Here is a 15,424-nt window from a genome sequence, read left to right as displayed (position 1 = left end):
TCTGAGCCCCAGCCTCTAAGCAAGGAGGCAGAGATATCATGGTCTTTACTGGTCTGATCTTAGGGAGACAGGACAGAGATATCATGGTCTTTACTGGTCTGATCGTAGGGAGACAGGACAGAGATATCATGGTCTTTACTGGTCTGATCTTAGGGAGACAGGACAGAGATATCATGGTCTTTACTGGTCTGATCCTAGGGAGACAGGACAGAGATATCATGGTCTTTACTGGTCTGATCCGAGGGAGACAGGACAGAGATATCATGGTCTTTACTGGTCTGATATTAGGGAGACAGGACAGAGATATCATGGTCTTTACTGGTCTGATATTAGGGAGACAGGACAGAGATATCATGGTCTTTACTGGTCTGATATTAGGGAGACAGGACAGAGATATCATGGTCTTTACTGGTCTGATCTTAGGGAGACAGGACAGAGATATCATGGTCTTTACTGGTCTGATCTTAGGGAGACAGGACAGAGATATCATGGTCTTTACTGGTCTGATCCTAGGGAGACAGGACAGAGATATCATGGTCTTTACTGGTCTGATATTGGGGAGACAGGACAGAGATATCATGGTCTTTACTGGTCTGATATTGGGGAGACAGGACAGAGATATCATGGTCTTTACTGGTCTGATCCTAGGGAGACAGGACAGGGAAGGATAAAGGTCCAGCCTCCGCCTCTCTCTTCTCCGATCCCTCTCTGCATCTCTTTCTAACTGGGTTACTCTGAGGGAGACGGGACAGAGGAGGGAAGAGAGGGAATCAGAGGAAAATGAAGGCAGAGTAAAAGGGAGGAAAAGGTTCACTCTCTCCCTAAAGACATCATTATCTTCAGCAGACAGCAGAGAGGGAGAGAGGGGACCTTTCTCTAAAGATCAACAACATACATCATTTAGAAGTGGCCTCAGTTTCAGCCTACTACCTTCTCTATTTTGTTCCTTCATACCACCACAGTGTTAAGCAGCAGACCTGGGTTCAAATACTATTTGAAATCTTGAAAACAATTTATAAGTTTGCTCTAGCCTGTCTGGAGTGCTAGAGGGCGGTGTTTGCAGTTTTGAGACTATCCTACTGGTCCAGTAAGACAGGCAAGCTCAATCAAGCCCAGATAAAGTATGATTCAAATAGTTTTTGAACCCAGGTCTTACAGGTGGTGAACTGTGCCAGGATGGATCTATACAGTAGGTTGAATACAGAGAGTTAAAACATGTAGGACGATATTTGGACAGTGGAATCAGAACAAATGTAAATACCTATTCAGTATGTTTTTTCCTCTGAACCCTTAACATTTGTGTACTAATTTACTAAGTGAGTATTGTACTAGGTCCAGATGTCTGCATTTGCTGAAGAGGTACCATTAGCTGATGCCATGACGACAGCTAGTCTTCCAGCGGTCCACTGGCTTTAGTGGGTGTATGAAACCTCTCCCTAGAAATTAACCATTTAAATGACCAGGGCTATCCCATCCAGTGGAAATGGGGCTTTTAAATCCAGGATGTATCACAACTGGCCGTGATTGTGAGTCCCACAGGGCGGTGCACAACTGGCCCAGCGTCATCCGGGGTTTGGCCGGTGTAGGCCGTAATTGTAAATAAGGATTTGTTTTTAACTAACTTGCCTAGTTTAAAAAAAGTTTATTTTTTTTTAAATGTCCCTCACAGTGCATGGTTCTAGTCTGTTACCACACAGTTTAATCCACTACAAACTAAAGACCTTCTGTTCAATCCATGGTCAGTTCAGGTACTGTGATGAGAAAAATCCCTTGACACACCATATGGTGTTAATAACCTGGTTTATGGTCTGGATTATTTGAATGGCTTATGAGATCAGTACATGATCAAGTGTCAATGTTTTCTACCTTAACTATTAACCTATAGAATACCGTGACTATAAACCTATTGTCACGATCGTGAAGGAGTGGAACAAGATGCAGCGTGGTATTGTCACGATCGTTATAAGGAGTGGAACAAGATGCAGCGTGGTATGTTTCCATCCTTTTATTGGGAAGAGAAACTCAAAGAACAAAAACAATAAAGCGAAAAAATGAAACGTGAAGCTCAAAGTAGTGCTCACAGGCAACTATACCTAGACAAGCACAAAGGGGCAATGGCTGCCTAAATATGATCCCCAATCAGAGACAACGATAAACAGCTGCCTCTGATTGGGAACCAAATCAGGCCAACATAGAAATATAATCACCTAAATGCCACCATCACTATAAACCTCTAGAATACCACTATAAACCTATAGAATACCACCATAACTATAAACCTATAGAATACCACAATAAACCTATAGAATACCACTATAACTATAAACCTATAGAATACCACCATAACAATTAACCTATAGAATACCACTATAAACCTATAGAATACCACTATAACTATAAACCTATAGAATACCACTATAAACCTATAGAATACCACTATAAACCTATAGAATACCACAATAACTATAAACCTATAGAATACCACTATAAACCTATAGAATACCACCATCACTATTAACCTATAGAATACCACCATAACTATACACCTGCAGAATACCACTATAAACCTATAGAATACCACCATCACTATAAACCTATAGAATACCACTATAGACCTACAGAATACCACTATAAACCTATAGAATACCACTATAAACCGAAAGAATACCACTATAAACCTATAGAATACCACTATAAACCTATAGAATACCACTATAAACCTATAGAATACCACTATAAACCTATAGAATACCATATATCTAAGCGGATGTTCAGATCAGTTTATCATGAATATGTTCCTGCATCATAAATATCGATCCAGACCTGCAGATGGGAAACTGACACTCAGTGCTATACCAGTAGAGGATGTTGATCTCACATTAAAATGGCTCTGGGTGATTTTATATTACTATTGGCAACGTCTTTGTTCTTTATTGACAACAGAAAGGTGTCTAATATCTTTGTTCTTTATTGACAACAGAAAGGTGTCTAATGTCTTTGCTCTTTATTGACAACAGAAAGGTGTCTAATGTCTTTGTTCTTTATTGACAGCAGAAAGGTGTCTAATGTGTTTGTTCTTTATTGACAACAGAAAGGTGTCTAATGTCTTTGTTCTTTATTGACAACAGAAAGGTGTCTAATATCTTTGTTCTTTATTGACAACAGAAAGGTGTCTAATGTCTTTGTTCTTTATTGACAACAGAAAGGTGTCTGATGTCTTTGTTCTTTATTGACAACAGAAAGGTGTCTAATGTCTTTGATCTTTATTGACAGCAGAAAGGTGTCTAATGTCTTTGATCTTTATTGACAACAGAAAGGTGTCTAATGTCTTTGATCTTTATTGACAGCAGAAAGGTGTCTAATGTCTTTGATCTTTATTGACAACAGAAAGGTGTCTAATGTCTTTGATCTTTATTGACAACAGAAAGGTGTCTAATGTCTTTGTTCTTTATTGACAACAGAAAGGTGTCTAATGTCTTTGATCTTTATTGACAGCAGAAAGGTGTCTAATGTCTTTGATCTTTATTGACAGCAGAAAGGTGTCTGATGTCTTTGTTCTTTATTGACAACAGAAAGGTGTCTAATGTCTTTGATCTTTATTGACAACAGAAAGGTGTCTAATGTCTTTGATCTTTATTGACAACAGAAAGGTGTCTAATGTCTTTGATCTTTATTGACAACAGAAAGGTGTCTAATGTCTTTGATCTTTATTGACAGCAGAAAGGTGTCTAATGTCTTTGATCTTTATTGACAACAGAAAGGTGTCTAATGTCTTTGATCTTTATTGACAGCAGAAAGGTGTCTAATGTCTTTGATCTTTATTGACAACAGAAAGGTGTCTAATGTCTTTGATCTTTATTGACAACAGAAAGGTGTCTGATGTATTTGTTTGTTCCCAGGGTTTGAATGGAGACTCAGGTCCTATTGGCCCCAAAGGTGATCAAGTAAGTCATAATCCTCATCTACGGTTTGGTTTTAAACATTAGTGAATAGTATGAGCTGACTAACAGACATTAAACTGTAGGCTAGGTGCTGACTAACAGAGAGTCAACTGTAGGCTAGGTGCTGACTAACGGGGAGTCAACTGTAGGCTAGGTGCTGACTAACAGAGAGTCAACTGTAGGCTAGGTGCTGACTAACAGAGAGTCAACTGTAGGCTAGGTTCTGACTAACGGAGAGTCAACTGTAGGCTAGGTTCTGACTAACGGAGAGTCAACTGTAGGCTAGGTTCTGACTAACGGAGAGTCAACTGTAGGCTAGGTTCTGACTAACGGAGAGTCAACTGTAGGCTAGGTTCTGACTAACAGAGAGTCAACTGTAGGCTAGGTGCTGACTAACAGAGTCAACTGTAGGTTAGGTTCTGACTAACAGAAAGTCAACTGTAGGCTAGGTTCTGACTAACAGAGAGTCAACTGTAGGCTAGGTTCTGACTAACAGAGAGTCAACTGTAGGCTAGGTTCTGACTAACGGAGAGTTAACTGTAGGCTAGGTTCTGACTAACAGAGAGTCAACTGTAGGCTAGGTTCTGACTAACAGAGAGTCAACTGTAGGCTAGGTGCTGACTAACAGAGAGTTAACTGTAGGCTAGGTTCTGACTAACAGAGAGTTAACTGTAGGCTAGGTTCTGACTAACAGAGAGTCAACTGTAGGCTAGGTGCTGACTAACGGGGAGTCAACTGTAGGCTAGGTGCTGACTAACAGAGAGTCAACTGTAGGCTAGGTGCTGACTAACAGAGAGTCAACTGTAGGCTAGGTGCTGACTAACAGACAGTACACTGTAGGCTAGGTTCTGACTAACAGAGAGTCAACTGTAGGCTAGGTTCTGACTAACAGAGAGTCAACTGTAGGCTAGGTGCTGACTAACGGAGAGTCAACTGTAGGTTAGGTTCTGACTAACAGAAAGTCAACTGTAGGCTAGGTTCTGACTAACAGAGAGTCAACTGTAGGCTAGGTTCTGACTAACAGAGAGTCAACTGTAGGCTAGGTTCTGACTAATGGAGAGTCAACTGTAGGCTAGGTTCTGACTAACAGAGTCAACTGTAGGCTAGGTTCTGACTAACGGAGAGTCAACTCTATGCTAGGTTCTGACTAACGGAGAGTCAACTGTAGGCTAGGTTCTGACTAACGGAGAGTCAACTGTAGGCTAGGTTCTGACTAACGGAGAGTCAACTGTAGGCTAGGTTCTGACTAACGGAGAATCAACTGTAGGCTAGGTTCTGACTAACGGAGAGTCAACTGTAGGCTAGGTTCTGACTAACGGAGAGTCAACTGTAGGCTAGGTTCTGACTAACGGAGAGTCAACTGTAGGCTAGGTTCTGACTAACGGAGAGTCAACTGTAGGCTAGGTTCTGACTAACGGAGAGTCAACTGTAGGCTAGGTTCTGACTAACGGAGAGTCAACTGTAGGCTAGGTTCTGACTAACGGAGAGTCAACTGTAGGCTAGGTTCTGACTAACGGAGAGTCAACTGTAGGCTAGGCTAGGTTCTGACTAACGGAGAGTCAACTGTAGGCTAGGTTCTGACTAACGGAGAGTCAACTGTAGGCTAGGTGCTGACTAACGGGGAGTCAACTGTAGGCTAGGTGCTGACTAACAGAGAGTCAACTGTAGGCTAGGTGCTGACTAACAGAGTCAACTGTAGGCTAGGTGCTGACTAACAGACAGTACACTGTAGGCTAGGTTCTGACTAACAGAGAGTCAACTGTAGGCTAGGTTCTGACTAACAGAGTCAACTGTAGGCTAGGTGCTGACTAACAGACAGTACACTGTAGGCTAGGTGCTGACGAACAGAGTCAACTGTAGGCTAGGTTCTGACTAACAGAGAGTCAACTGTAGGCTAGGTGCTGACTAACAGAGAGTCAACTGTAGGTTAGGTTCTGACTAACAGAAAGTCAACTGTAGGCTAGGTTCTGACTAACAGAGAGTCAACTGTAGGCTAGGTTCTGACTAACGGAGAGTCAACTGTAGGCTAGGTTCTGACTAACGGAGAGTCAACTGTAGGCTAGGTTCTGACTAACGGAGAGTCAACTGTAGGCTAGGTTCTGACTAACAGAGAGTCAACTGTAGGCTAGGTTCTGACTAACAGAGAGTCAACTGTAGGCTAGGTGCTGACTAACAGACAGTACACTGTAGGCTAGGTGCTGACGAACAGAGTCAACTGTAGGCTAGGTTCTGACTAACAGAGAGTCAACTGTAGGCTAGGTGCTGACTAACAGAGAGTTAACTGTAGGCTAGGTTCTGACTAACGGAGAATCAACTGTAGGCTAGGTTCTGACTAACGGAGAGTCAACTGTAGGCTAGGTTCTGACTAACGGAGAGTCAACTGTAGGCTAGGTTCTGACTAACGGAGAGTCAACTGTAGGCTAGGTTCTGACTAACGGAGAGTCAACTGTAGGCTAGGTTCTGACTAACGGAGAGTCAACTGTAGGCTAGGTTCTGACTAACGGAGAGTCAACTGTAGGCTAGGTTCTGACTAACGGAGAGTCAACTGTAGGCTAGGTTCTGACTAACGGAGAGTCAACTGTAGGCTAGGTGCTGACTAACGGGGAGTCAACTGTAGGCTAGGTGCTGACTAACAGAGAGTCAACTGTAGGCTAGGTGCTGACTAACAGAGTCAACTGTAGGCTAGGTGCTGACTAACAGACAGTACACTGTAGGCTAGGTTCTGACTAACAGAGAGTCAACTGTAGGCTAGGTTCTGACTAACAGAGTCAACTGTAGGCTAGGTGCTGACTAACAGACAGTACACTGTAGGCTAGGTGCTGACGAACAGAGTCAACTGTAGGCTAGGTTCTGACTAACAGAGAGTCAACTGTAGGCTAGGTGCTGACTAACAGAGAGTCAACTGTAGGTTAGGTTCTGACTAACAGAAAGTCAACTGTAGGCTAGGTTCTGACTAACAGAGAGTCAACTGTAGGCTAGGTTCTGACTAACGGAGAGTCAACTGTAGGCTAGGTTCTGACTAACGGAGAGTCAACTGTAGGCTAGGTTCTGACTAACGGAGAGTCAACTGTAGGCTAGGTTCTGACTAACAGAGAGTCAACTGTAGGCTAGGTTCTGACTAACAGAGAGTCAACTGTAGGCTAGGTGCTGACTAACAGACAGTACACTGTAGGCTAGGTGCTGACGAACAGAGTCAACTGTAGGCTAGGTTCTGACTAACAGAGAGTCAACTGTAGGCTAGGTGCTGACTAACAGAGAGTCAACTGTAGGTTAGGTTCTGACTAACAGAAAGTCAACTGTAGGCTAGGTTCTGACTAACAGAGAGTCAACTGTAGGCTAGGTTCTGACTAACAGAGAGTCAACTGTAGGCTAGGTTCTGACTAACGGAGAGTCAACTGTAGGCTAGGTTCTGACTAACGGAGAGTCAACTGTAGGCTAGGTGCTGACTAACAGAGAGTTAACTGTAGGCTAGGTTCTGACTAACAGAGAGTTAACTGTAGGCTAGGTTCTGACTAACAGAGAGTCAACTGTAGGCTAGGTGCTGACTAACAGAGAGTCAACTGTAGGTTAGGTTCTGACTAACAGGAAGTCAACTGTAGGCTAGGTTCTGACTAACAGAGAGTCAACTGTAGGCTAGGTTCTGACTAACAGAGAGTCAACTGTAGGCTAGGTTCTGACTAACGGAGAGTCAACTGTAGGCTAGGTTCTGACTAACGGAGAGTCAACTGTAGGCTAGGTGCTGACTAACAGAGAGTTAACTGTAGGCTAGGTTCTGACTAACAGAGAGTTAACTGTAGGCTAGGTTCTGACTAACAGAGAGTCAACTGTAGGCTAGGTGCTGACTAACGGAGAGTTAACTGTAGGCTAGGTGCTGACTAACAGACAGTACACTGTAGGCTAGGTGCTGACTAACAGAGAGTCAACTGTAGGCTAGGTGCTGACTAACAGAGAGTCAACTGTAGGCTAGGTGCTGACTAACAGAGAGTCAACTGTAGGCTAGGTTCTGACTAACATAGAGTCAACTGTAGGCTAGGTTCTGACTAACGGAGAGTCAACTGTAGGCTAGGTTCTGACTAACGGAGAGTCAACTGTAGGCTAGGTTCTGACTAACGGAGAGTCAACTGTAGGCTAGGTTCTGACTAACGGAGAGTCAACTGTAGGCTAGGTTCTGACTAACGGAGAGTCAACAGTAGGCTAGGTTCTGACTAACAGAGAGTCAACAGTAGGCTAGGTTCTGACTAACAGAGAGTCAACTGTAGGCTAGGTTCTGACTAACAGAGAGTCAACTGTAGGCTAGGTTCTGACTAACAGAGAGTCAACTGTAGGCTAGGTTCTGACTAACGGAGAGTCAACTGTAGGCTAGGTGCTGACTAACAGAGAGTTAACTGTAGGCTAGGTTCTGACTAACAGAGAGTTAACTGTAGGCTAGGTTCTGACTAACAGAGAGTCAACTGTAGGCTAGGTTCTGACTAACAGAGAGTCAACTGTAGGCTAGGTTCTGACTAACAGAGAGTCAACTGTAGGCTAGGTTCTGACTAACAGAAAGTCAACTGTAGGCTAGGTTCTGACTAACGGAGAGTCAACTGTAGGCTAGGTTCTGACTAACGGAGAGTCAACTGTAGGCTAGGTTCTGACTAACAGAGAGTCAACTGTAGGCTAGGTTCTGACTAACAGAGAGTCAACTGTAGGCTAGGTGCTGACTAACAGACAGTACACTGTAGGCTAGGTGCTGACGAACAGAGTCAACTGTAGGCTAGGTTCTGACTAACAGAGAGTCAACTGTAGGCTAGGTGCTGACTAACAGAAAGTCAACTGTAGGCTAGGTTCTGACTAACAGAGAGTCAACTGTAGGCTAGGTTCTGACTAACAGAGAGTCAACTGTAGGCTAGGTTCTGACTAACAGAGAGTCAACTGTAGGCTAGGTTCTGACTAACGGAGAGTCAACTGTAGGCTAGGTTCTGACTAACGGAGAGTCAACTGTAGGCTAGGTGCTGACTAACAGAGAGTTAACTGTAGGCTAGGTTCTGACTAACAGAGAGTTAACTGTAGGCTAGGTTCTGACTAACAGAGAGTCAACTGTAGGCTAGGTGCTGACTAACAGAGAGTCAACTGTAGGTTAGGTTCTGACTAACAGGAAGTCAATTGTAGGGTAGGTTCTGACTAACAGAGAGTAAACTGTAGGCTAGGTTCTGACTAACAGAGAGTCAACTGTAGGCTAGGTTCTGACTAACGGAGAGTCAACTGTAGGCTAGGTTCTGACTAACGGAGAGTCAACTGTAGGCTAGGTGCTGACTAACAGAGAGTTAACTGTAGGCTAGGTTCTGACTAACAGAGAGTTAACTGTAGGCTAGGTTCTGACTAACAGAGAGTCAACTGTAGGCTAGGTGCTGACTAACGGAGAGTTAACTGTAGGCTAGGTGCTGACTAACAGACAGTACACTGTAGGCTAGGTGCTGACTAACAGAGAGTCAACTGTAGGCTAGGTGCTGACTAACAGAGAGTTAACTGTAGGCTAGGTTCTGACTAACAGAGAGTCAACTGTAGGCTAGGTGCTGACTAACATAGAGTCAACTGTAGGCTAGGTTCTGACTAACAGAGAGTCAACTGTAGGCTAGGTTCTGACTAACGGAGAGTCAACTGTAGGCTAGGTTCTGACTAACGGAGAGTCAACTGTAGGCTAGGTTCTGACTAACGGAGAGTCAACTGTAGGCTAGGTTCTGACTAACAGAGAGTCAACAGTAGGCTAGGTTCTGACTAACAGAGAGTCAACAGTAGGCTAGGTTCTGACTAACAGAGAGTCAACAGTAGGCTAGGTTCTGACTAACAGAGAGTCAACTGTAGGCTAGGTTCTGACTAACAGAGAGTCAACTGTAGGCTAGGTTCTGACTAACGGAGAGTCAACTGTAGGCTAGGTGCTGACTAACAGAGAGTTAACTGTAGGCTAGGTTCTGACTAACAGAGAGTTAACTGTAGGCTAGGTTCTGACTAACAGAGAGTCAACTGTAGGCTAGGTTCTGACTAACAGAGAGTCAACTGTAGGCTAGGTTCTGACTAACAGAGAGTCAACTGTAGACTAGGTGCTGACTAACAGAGAGTCAACTGTAGGCTAGGTTCTGACTAACAGAGAGTCAACTGTTGGCTAGGTTCTGACTAACAGAGAGTCAACTGTAGGCTAGGTTCTGACTAACAGAGAGTCAACTGTAGGCTAGGTGCTGACTAACGGAGGGTTAACTGTAGGCTAGGTGCTGACTAACAGACAGTACACTGTAGGCTAGGTGCTGACTAACAGAGAGTCAACTGTAGGCTAGGTGCTGACTAACAGAGAGTCAACTGTAGGCTAGGTGCTGACTAACAGAGAGTTAACTGTAGGCTAGGTGCTGACTAACAGAGAGTTAACTGTAGGCTAGGTTCTGACTAACGGAGAGTCAACTGTAGGCTAGGTTCTGACTAACAGAGAGTCAACTGTAGGCTAGGTTCTGACTAACAGAGAGTCAACTGTAGGCTAGGTGCTGACTAACAGAGAGTCAACTGTAGGCTAGGTTCTGACTAACGGAGAGTCAACTGTAGGCTAGGTTCTGACTAACGGAGAGTCAACTGTAGGCTAGGTTCTGACTAACAGAGAGTCAACTGTAGGCTAGGTTCTGACTAACAGAGAGTCAACAGTAGGCTAGGTTCTGACTAACAGAGAGTCAACAGTAGGCTAGGTTCTGACTAACAGAGAGTCAACTGTAGGCTAGGTTCTGACTAACAGAGAGTCAACAGTAGGCTAGGTTCTGACTAACAGAGAGTCAACTGTAGGCTAGGTTCTGACTAACAGAGAGTCAACTGTAGGCTAAGTTCTGACTAACAGAGAGTCAACTGTAGGCTAGGTTCTGACTAACGGAGAGTTAACTGTAGGCTAGGTGCTGACTAACAGAGAGTCAACTGTAGGCTAGGTGCTGACTAACAGAGAGTCAACTGTAGGCTAGGTGCTGACTAACAGAGAGTTAACTGTAGGCTAGGTGCTGACTAACAGAGAGTTAACTGTAGGCTAGGTTCTGACTAACGGAGAGTCAACTGTAGGCTAGGTTCTGACTAACAGAGAGTCAACTGTAGGCTAGGTTCTGACTAACAGAGAGTCAACTGTAGGCTAGGTGCTGACTAACAGAGAGTCAACTGTAGGCTAGGTTCTGACTAACGGAGAGTCAACTGTAGGCTAGGTTCTGACTAACGGAGAGTCAACTGTAGGCTAGGTTCTGACTAACAGAGAGTCAACTGTAGGCTAGGTTCTGACTAACAGAGAGTCAACAGTAGGCTAGGTTCTGACTAACGGAGAGTCAACTGTAGGCTAGGTTCTGACTAACAGAGAGTCAACTGTAGGCTAGGTTCTGACTAACAGAGAGTCAACAGTAGGCTAGGTTCTGACTAACAGAGAGTCAACAGTAGGCTAGGTTCTGACTAACAGAGAGTCAACTGTAGGCTAGGTTCTGACTAACAGAGAGTCAACAGTAGGCTAGGTTCTGACTAACAGAGAGTCAACTGTAGGCTAGGTTCTGACTAACAGAGAGTCAACTGTAGGCTAGGTTCTGACTAACAGAGAGTCAACTGTAGGCTAGGTTCTGACTAACGGAGAGTCAACTGTAGGCTAGGTGCTGACTAACAGAGAGTTAACTGTAGGCTAGGTGCTGACTAACAGAGAGTCAACTGTAGGCTAGGTGCTGACTAACAGAGAGTCAACTGTAGGCTAGGTGCTGACTAACAGAGAGTTAACTGTAGGATAGGTGCTGACTAACAGAGAGTTAACTGTAGGCTAGGTTCTGACTAACGGAGAGTCAACTGTAGGCTAGGTTCTGACTAACAGAGAGTCAACTGTAGGCTAGGTGCTGACTAACAGAGAGTCAACTGTAGGCTAGGTTCTGACTAACGGAGAGTCAACTGTAGGCTAGGTTCTGACTAACGGAGAGTCAACTGTAGGCTAGGTTCTGACTAACAGAGAGTCAACTGTAGGCTAGGTTCTGACTAACAGAGAGTCAACAGTAGGCTAGGTTCTGACTAACAGAGAGTCAACAGTAGGCTAGGTTCTGACTAACAGAGAGTCAACTGTAGGCTAGGTTCTGACTAACAGAGAGTCAACAGTAGGCTAGGTTCTGACTAACAGAGAGTCAACTGTAGGCTAGGTTCTGACTAACAGAGAGTCAACTGTAGGCTAAGTTCTGACTAACAGAGAGTCAACTGTAGGCTAGGTTCTGACTAACGGAGAGTCAACTGTAGGCTAGGTGCTGACTAACAGAGAGTTAACTGTAGGCTAGGTTCTGACTAACAGAGAGTTAACTGTAGGCTAGGTTCTGACTAACAGAGAGTCAACTGTAGGCTAGGTGCTGACTAACAGAGAGTCAACTGTAGGCTAGGTTCTGACTAACAGAGAGTCAACTGTAGGCTAGGTGCTGACTAATGGAGAGTCAACTGTAGGCTAGGTGCTGACTAACAGAGAGTCAACTGTAGGCTAGGTGCTGACTAACAGAGAGTCAACTGTAGGCTAGGTTCTGACTAACAGAGAGTCAACTGTAGGCTAGGTGCTGACTAACAGAGAGTCAACTGTAGGCTAGGTTCTGACTAACAGAGAGTCAACTGCAGGCTAGGTTCTGACTAACAGAGAGTCAACTGTAGGCTAGGTTCTGACTAACGGAGAGTCAACTGTAGGCTAGGTTCTGACTAACGGAGAGTCAACAGTAGAGAAAGGTAGAAAGTTTTGTACTCCCTAAATGTTCCCAACTATTTGATAGGAAAACATAACCAACATTTCAACAACACATCGCCTTTTTCAGGGTGGCTTTGTATATTAACATTGTACAATCATGGACACTCATGGATAGATACAAACATTAGGAATAAACGGGTCATGTGACAAAGCACACCGCCCAGGTAGCATTACTGATCCTCTGACCTCAGAATCCAATGTGTTTGACCACTGGTCATTTCACCAAACAGACTGAACATCATTGGACAGGAACTACTATCATCATAGCACATTACAAACTTGACCTGCTGTCCAGCCCAGATTATAGCGTTGTACAGAGTCCAATATAGTATTTCTGATCAGTCAGACATGCCAATTATTTGTACCAGACACATACTTCTAAAAAACCTCATGCCTCACTGGTGGTCAGTGTAAATACATTGTATTACCATATCATTAGACCTCTAAATGGGTACATGACAAGTTGAACCATTTCCATCATTGAAAAGTCTAGACGGGTCCATCAAACTGGGGATTTAAATCATTCATAAATACAGTGGAGACGTGATTATCAGCCGTCTTTATAGCCTGTTCATTGAAAGGGAATTTGATTTACAGTAGGCAACAAAAAAAAGATCTAATAGCACAGTGGGATTTCCTTGCTCTGTAAGAGATGGAATGTGTTCCGTTCTCTAATTAGTTACCGTATTGTTCATATTTACTCGTACGGTACTCAGGCATGCACACGTACACACATTAACTCACACTGTCATTATTGGTGAGGGAGCGGCTGTATGATTGTAGGGTTATGTACACAGTCTTCCAGCCTTGAAGTTTAAATGAGCTATCTGTTTGGTTATCTGAGGAGGGAGGGAGGGAGGGAGGGAGGGAGGGAGGGAGGGAGGGAGGGAGGGAGGGAGGGAGGGAGGGAGGGAGGGAGGGAGGGAGGGAGGGAGGGAGGGAGGGAACCAAATGAGTCTATTTTGTAGAGCTATCAGAGGGAGGGGCAAATGTGATTATTTTGGGTGACAACTGTGAATACAACCAAAACGGTCATGAATAACTAATCAGTCATAAATAATCTTAACTTTCCAGATCATATAGACCTGATTGGTTAGTGAAATAAAGTTTGGCAAATGTCTAAAAACTTTGTACCATGGTTGCAAGTCATTGTAAACCAAATACTGTAGCTCAGTTGGTAGAGAATCGGTCTGGAGATGCCAGGATAGTGGGGTCGATTCCTGGGACCGTAAGTAAAAAATATATGCACGCCTGACTATAAGATTCTTTGGATAAAACGTCTGGTAAATGGCATGTAAGACAAGCAGTGAAGGAAGTCCTTTTTTAAAGCAGGACTTAACACTTCTTTACTGACTTCAGTTATCCACTACACTTATAGTTATCCACTACACTTATAGTTATCCACTACACTTATAGTTATCCACTACACTTATAGTTATCCACTACACTTATAGTTATCCACTACACTTATAGTTATCCACTACATTTATAGTTATCCACTACACTTATAGTTATCCACTACACTTATAGTTATCCACTACACGTATAGTTATCCACTACACTTATAGTTATCCACTACACTTATAGTTATCCACTACACTTATAGTCTCACACTGATCTGACAAACCATTAAGGAGGTTCTATTTAAAGGAAACTTGTTTTTTAAAAGGACACATGTATTCATTAAAAGGACACATGTATTCATTAAAAGGACACATGTATTCATTAAAAGGACACATGTATTCATTAAAAGGACACATGTATTCATTAAAAGGACACATGTATTCATTAAAAGGACACATGTATTCATTAAAAGGACACATGTATTCATTAAAAGGACACATGTATTCATTAAAAGGACACATGTATTCATTAAAAGGACACATGTATTCATTAAAAGGACACATGTATTCATAAAAAGGACACATGTATTCATTAAAAGGACACATGTATTCATTAAAAAGGACACATGTATTCATTAAAAAGGACGCATGTATTCATTAAAAGGACACATGTATTCATTAAAAGGACACATGTATTCATTAAAAGGACACATGTATTCATTAAAAGGACACATGTATTCATTAAAAGGACACATGTATTCATTAAAAGGACACATGTATTCATTAAAAGGACACATGTATTCATTAAAAGGACACATGTATTCATTAAAAGGACACATGTATTCATTAAAAGGACACATGTATTCATTAAAAGGACACATGTATTCATTAAAAGGACACATGCTAACAAACCGTAATTCAATGGATAGTGAACATATTTTATTTGAAAGGAAGATACTATGATGGAGAAATATCCAGCTTGTGCATGTGAGAATAGATAGTAGAAAAAACAGATGAGAGTAGACCGGGGAGTTGAGAGGTACTGTTTACGTTGTGTCATGGGAAAACTACTCTCTTCCTACTACTTTCTTTCAAAGAAGTTTACACAGTTGGGAACTACCTGGTACCTAATGGCAGAAGTAAAGTCTTCCAGACAAACAGTCATCTTGTGAGAATAGACAGTAAATTAATAGAGAAGAATAGAGTTGAAAGTGTGTGATACATTGAGCTAACGTTTACTATTGTCATCATGGGAAACCCTCCCATCTCTGAATCTACCACCTGGCTTGTTAACTAAACAAGGTGTCATGGATGTCTCTGTGTTAACACTGCAAATGCTTTTTACGTGAAGTTATGAAGCCGATGGTTATTTTATCATCCGTCAGATCTGATAATATCATGTT

The 15,424-nt window shown here is 42.9% G+C and overlaps 1 protein-coding gene across 1 annotated transcript in view; it reads left to right on the top strand.

The window, feature by feature from the left end:
* The window catches only part of LOC109877320 (collagen alpha-1(XIX) chain), a 180,759-nt gene that overhangs the window by 51,556 nt on the left and 113,779 nt on the right, over positions 1-15,424 (top strand). Inside the window, exon 14 of the mRNA XM_031817027.1 lies at positions 3,900-3,944. Within this exon, the coding sequence (XP_031672887.1) occupies positions 3,900-3,944 (45 nt within the window). The remainder of the gene's footprint in view (positions 1-3,899; positions 3,945-15,424) is intronic.

The sequence above is a fragment of the Oncorhynchus kisutch genome, unplaced genomic scaffold (genome assembly GCF_002021735.2).
Source record: "Oncorhynchus kisutch isolate 150728-3 unplaced genomic scaffold, Okis_V2 scaffold915, whole genome shotgun sequence".
NCBI classification, from domain to species: domain Eukaryota; kingdom Metazoa; phylum Chordata; class Actinopteri; order Salmoniformes; family Salmonidae; genus Oncorhynchus; species Oncorhynchus kisutch.
The sequence above is the reverse complement of the archived record's forward strand: the minus strand, read 5'-3'. Positions and strand labels throughout refer to the sequence as shown.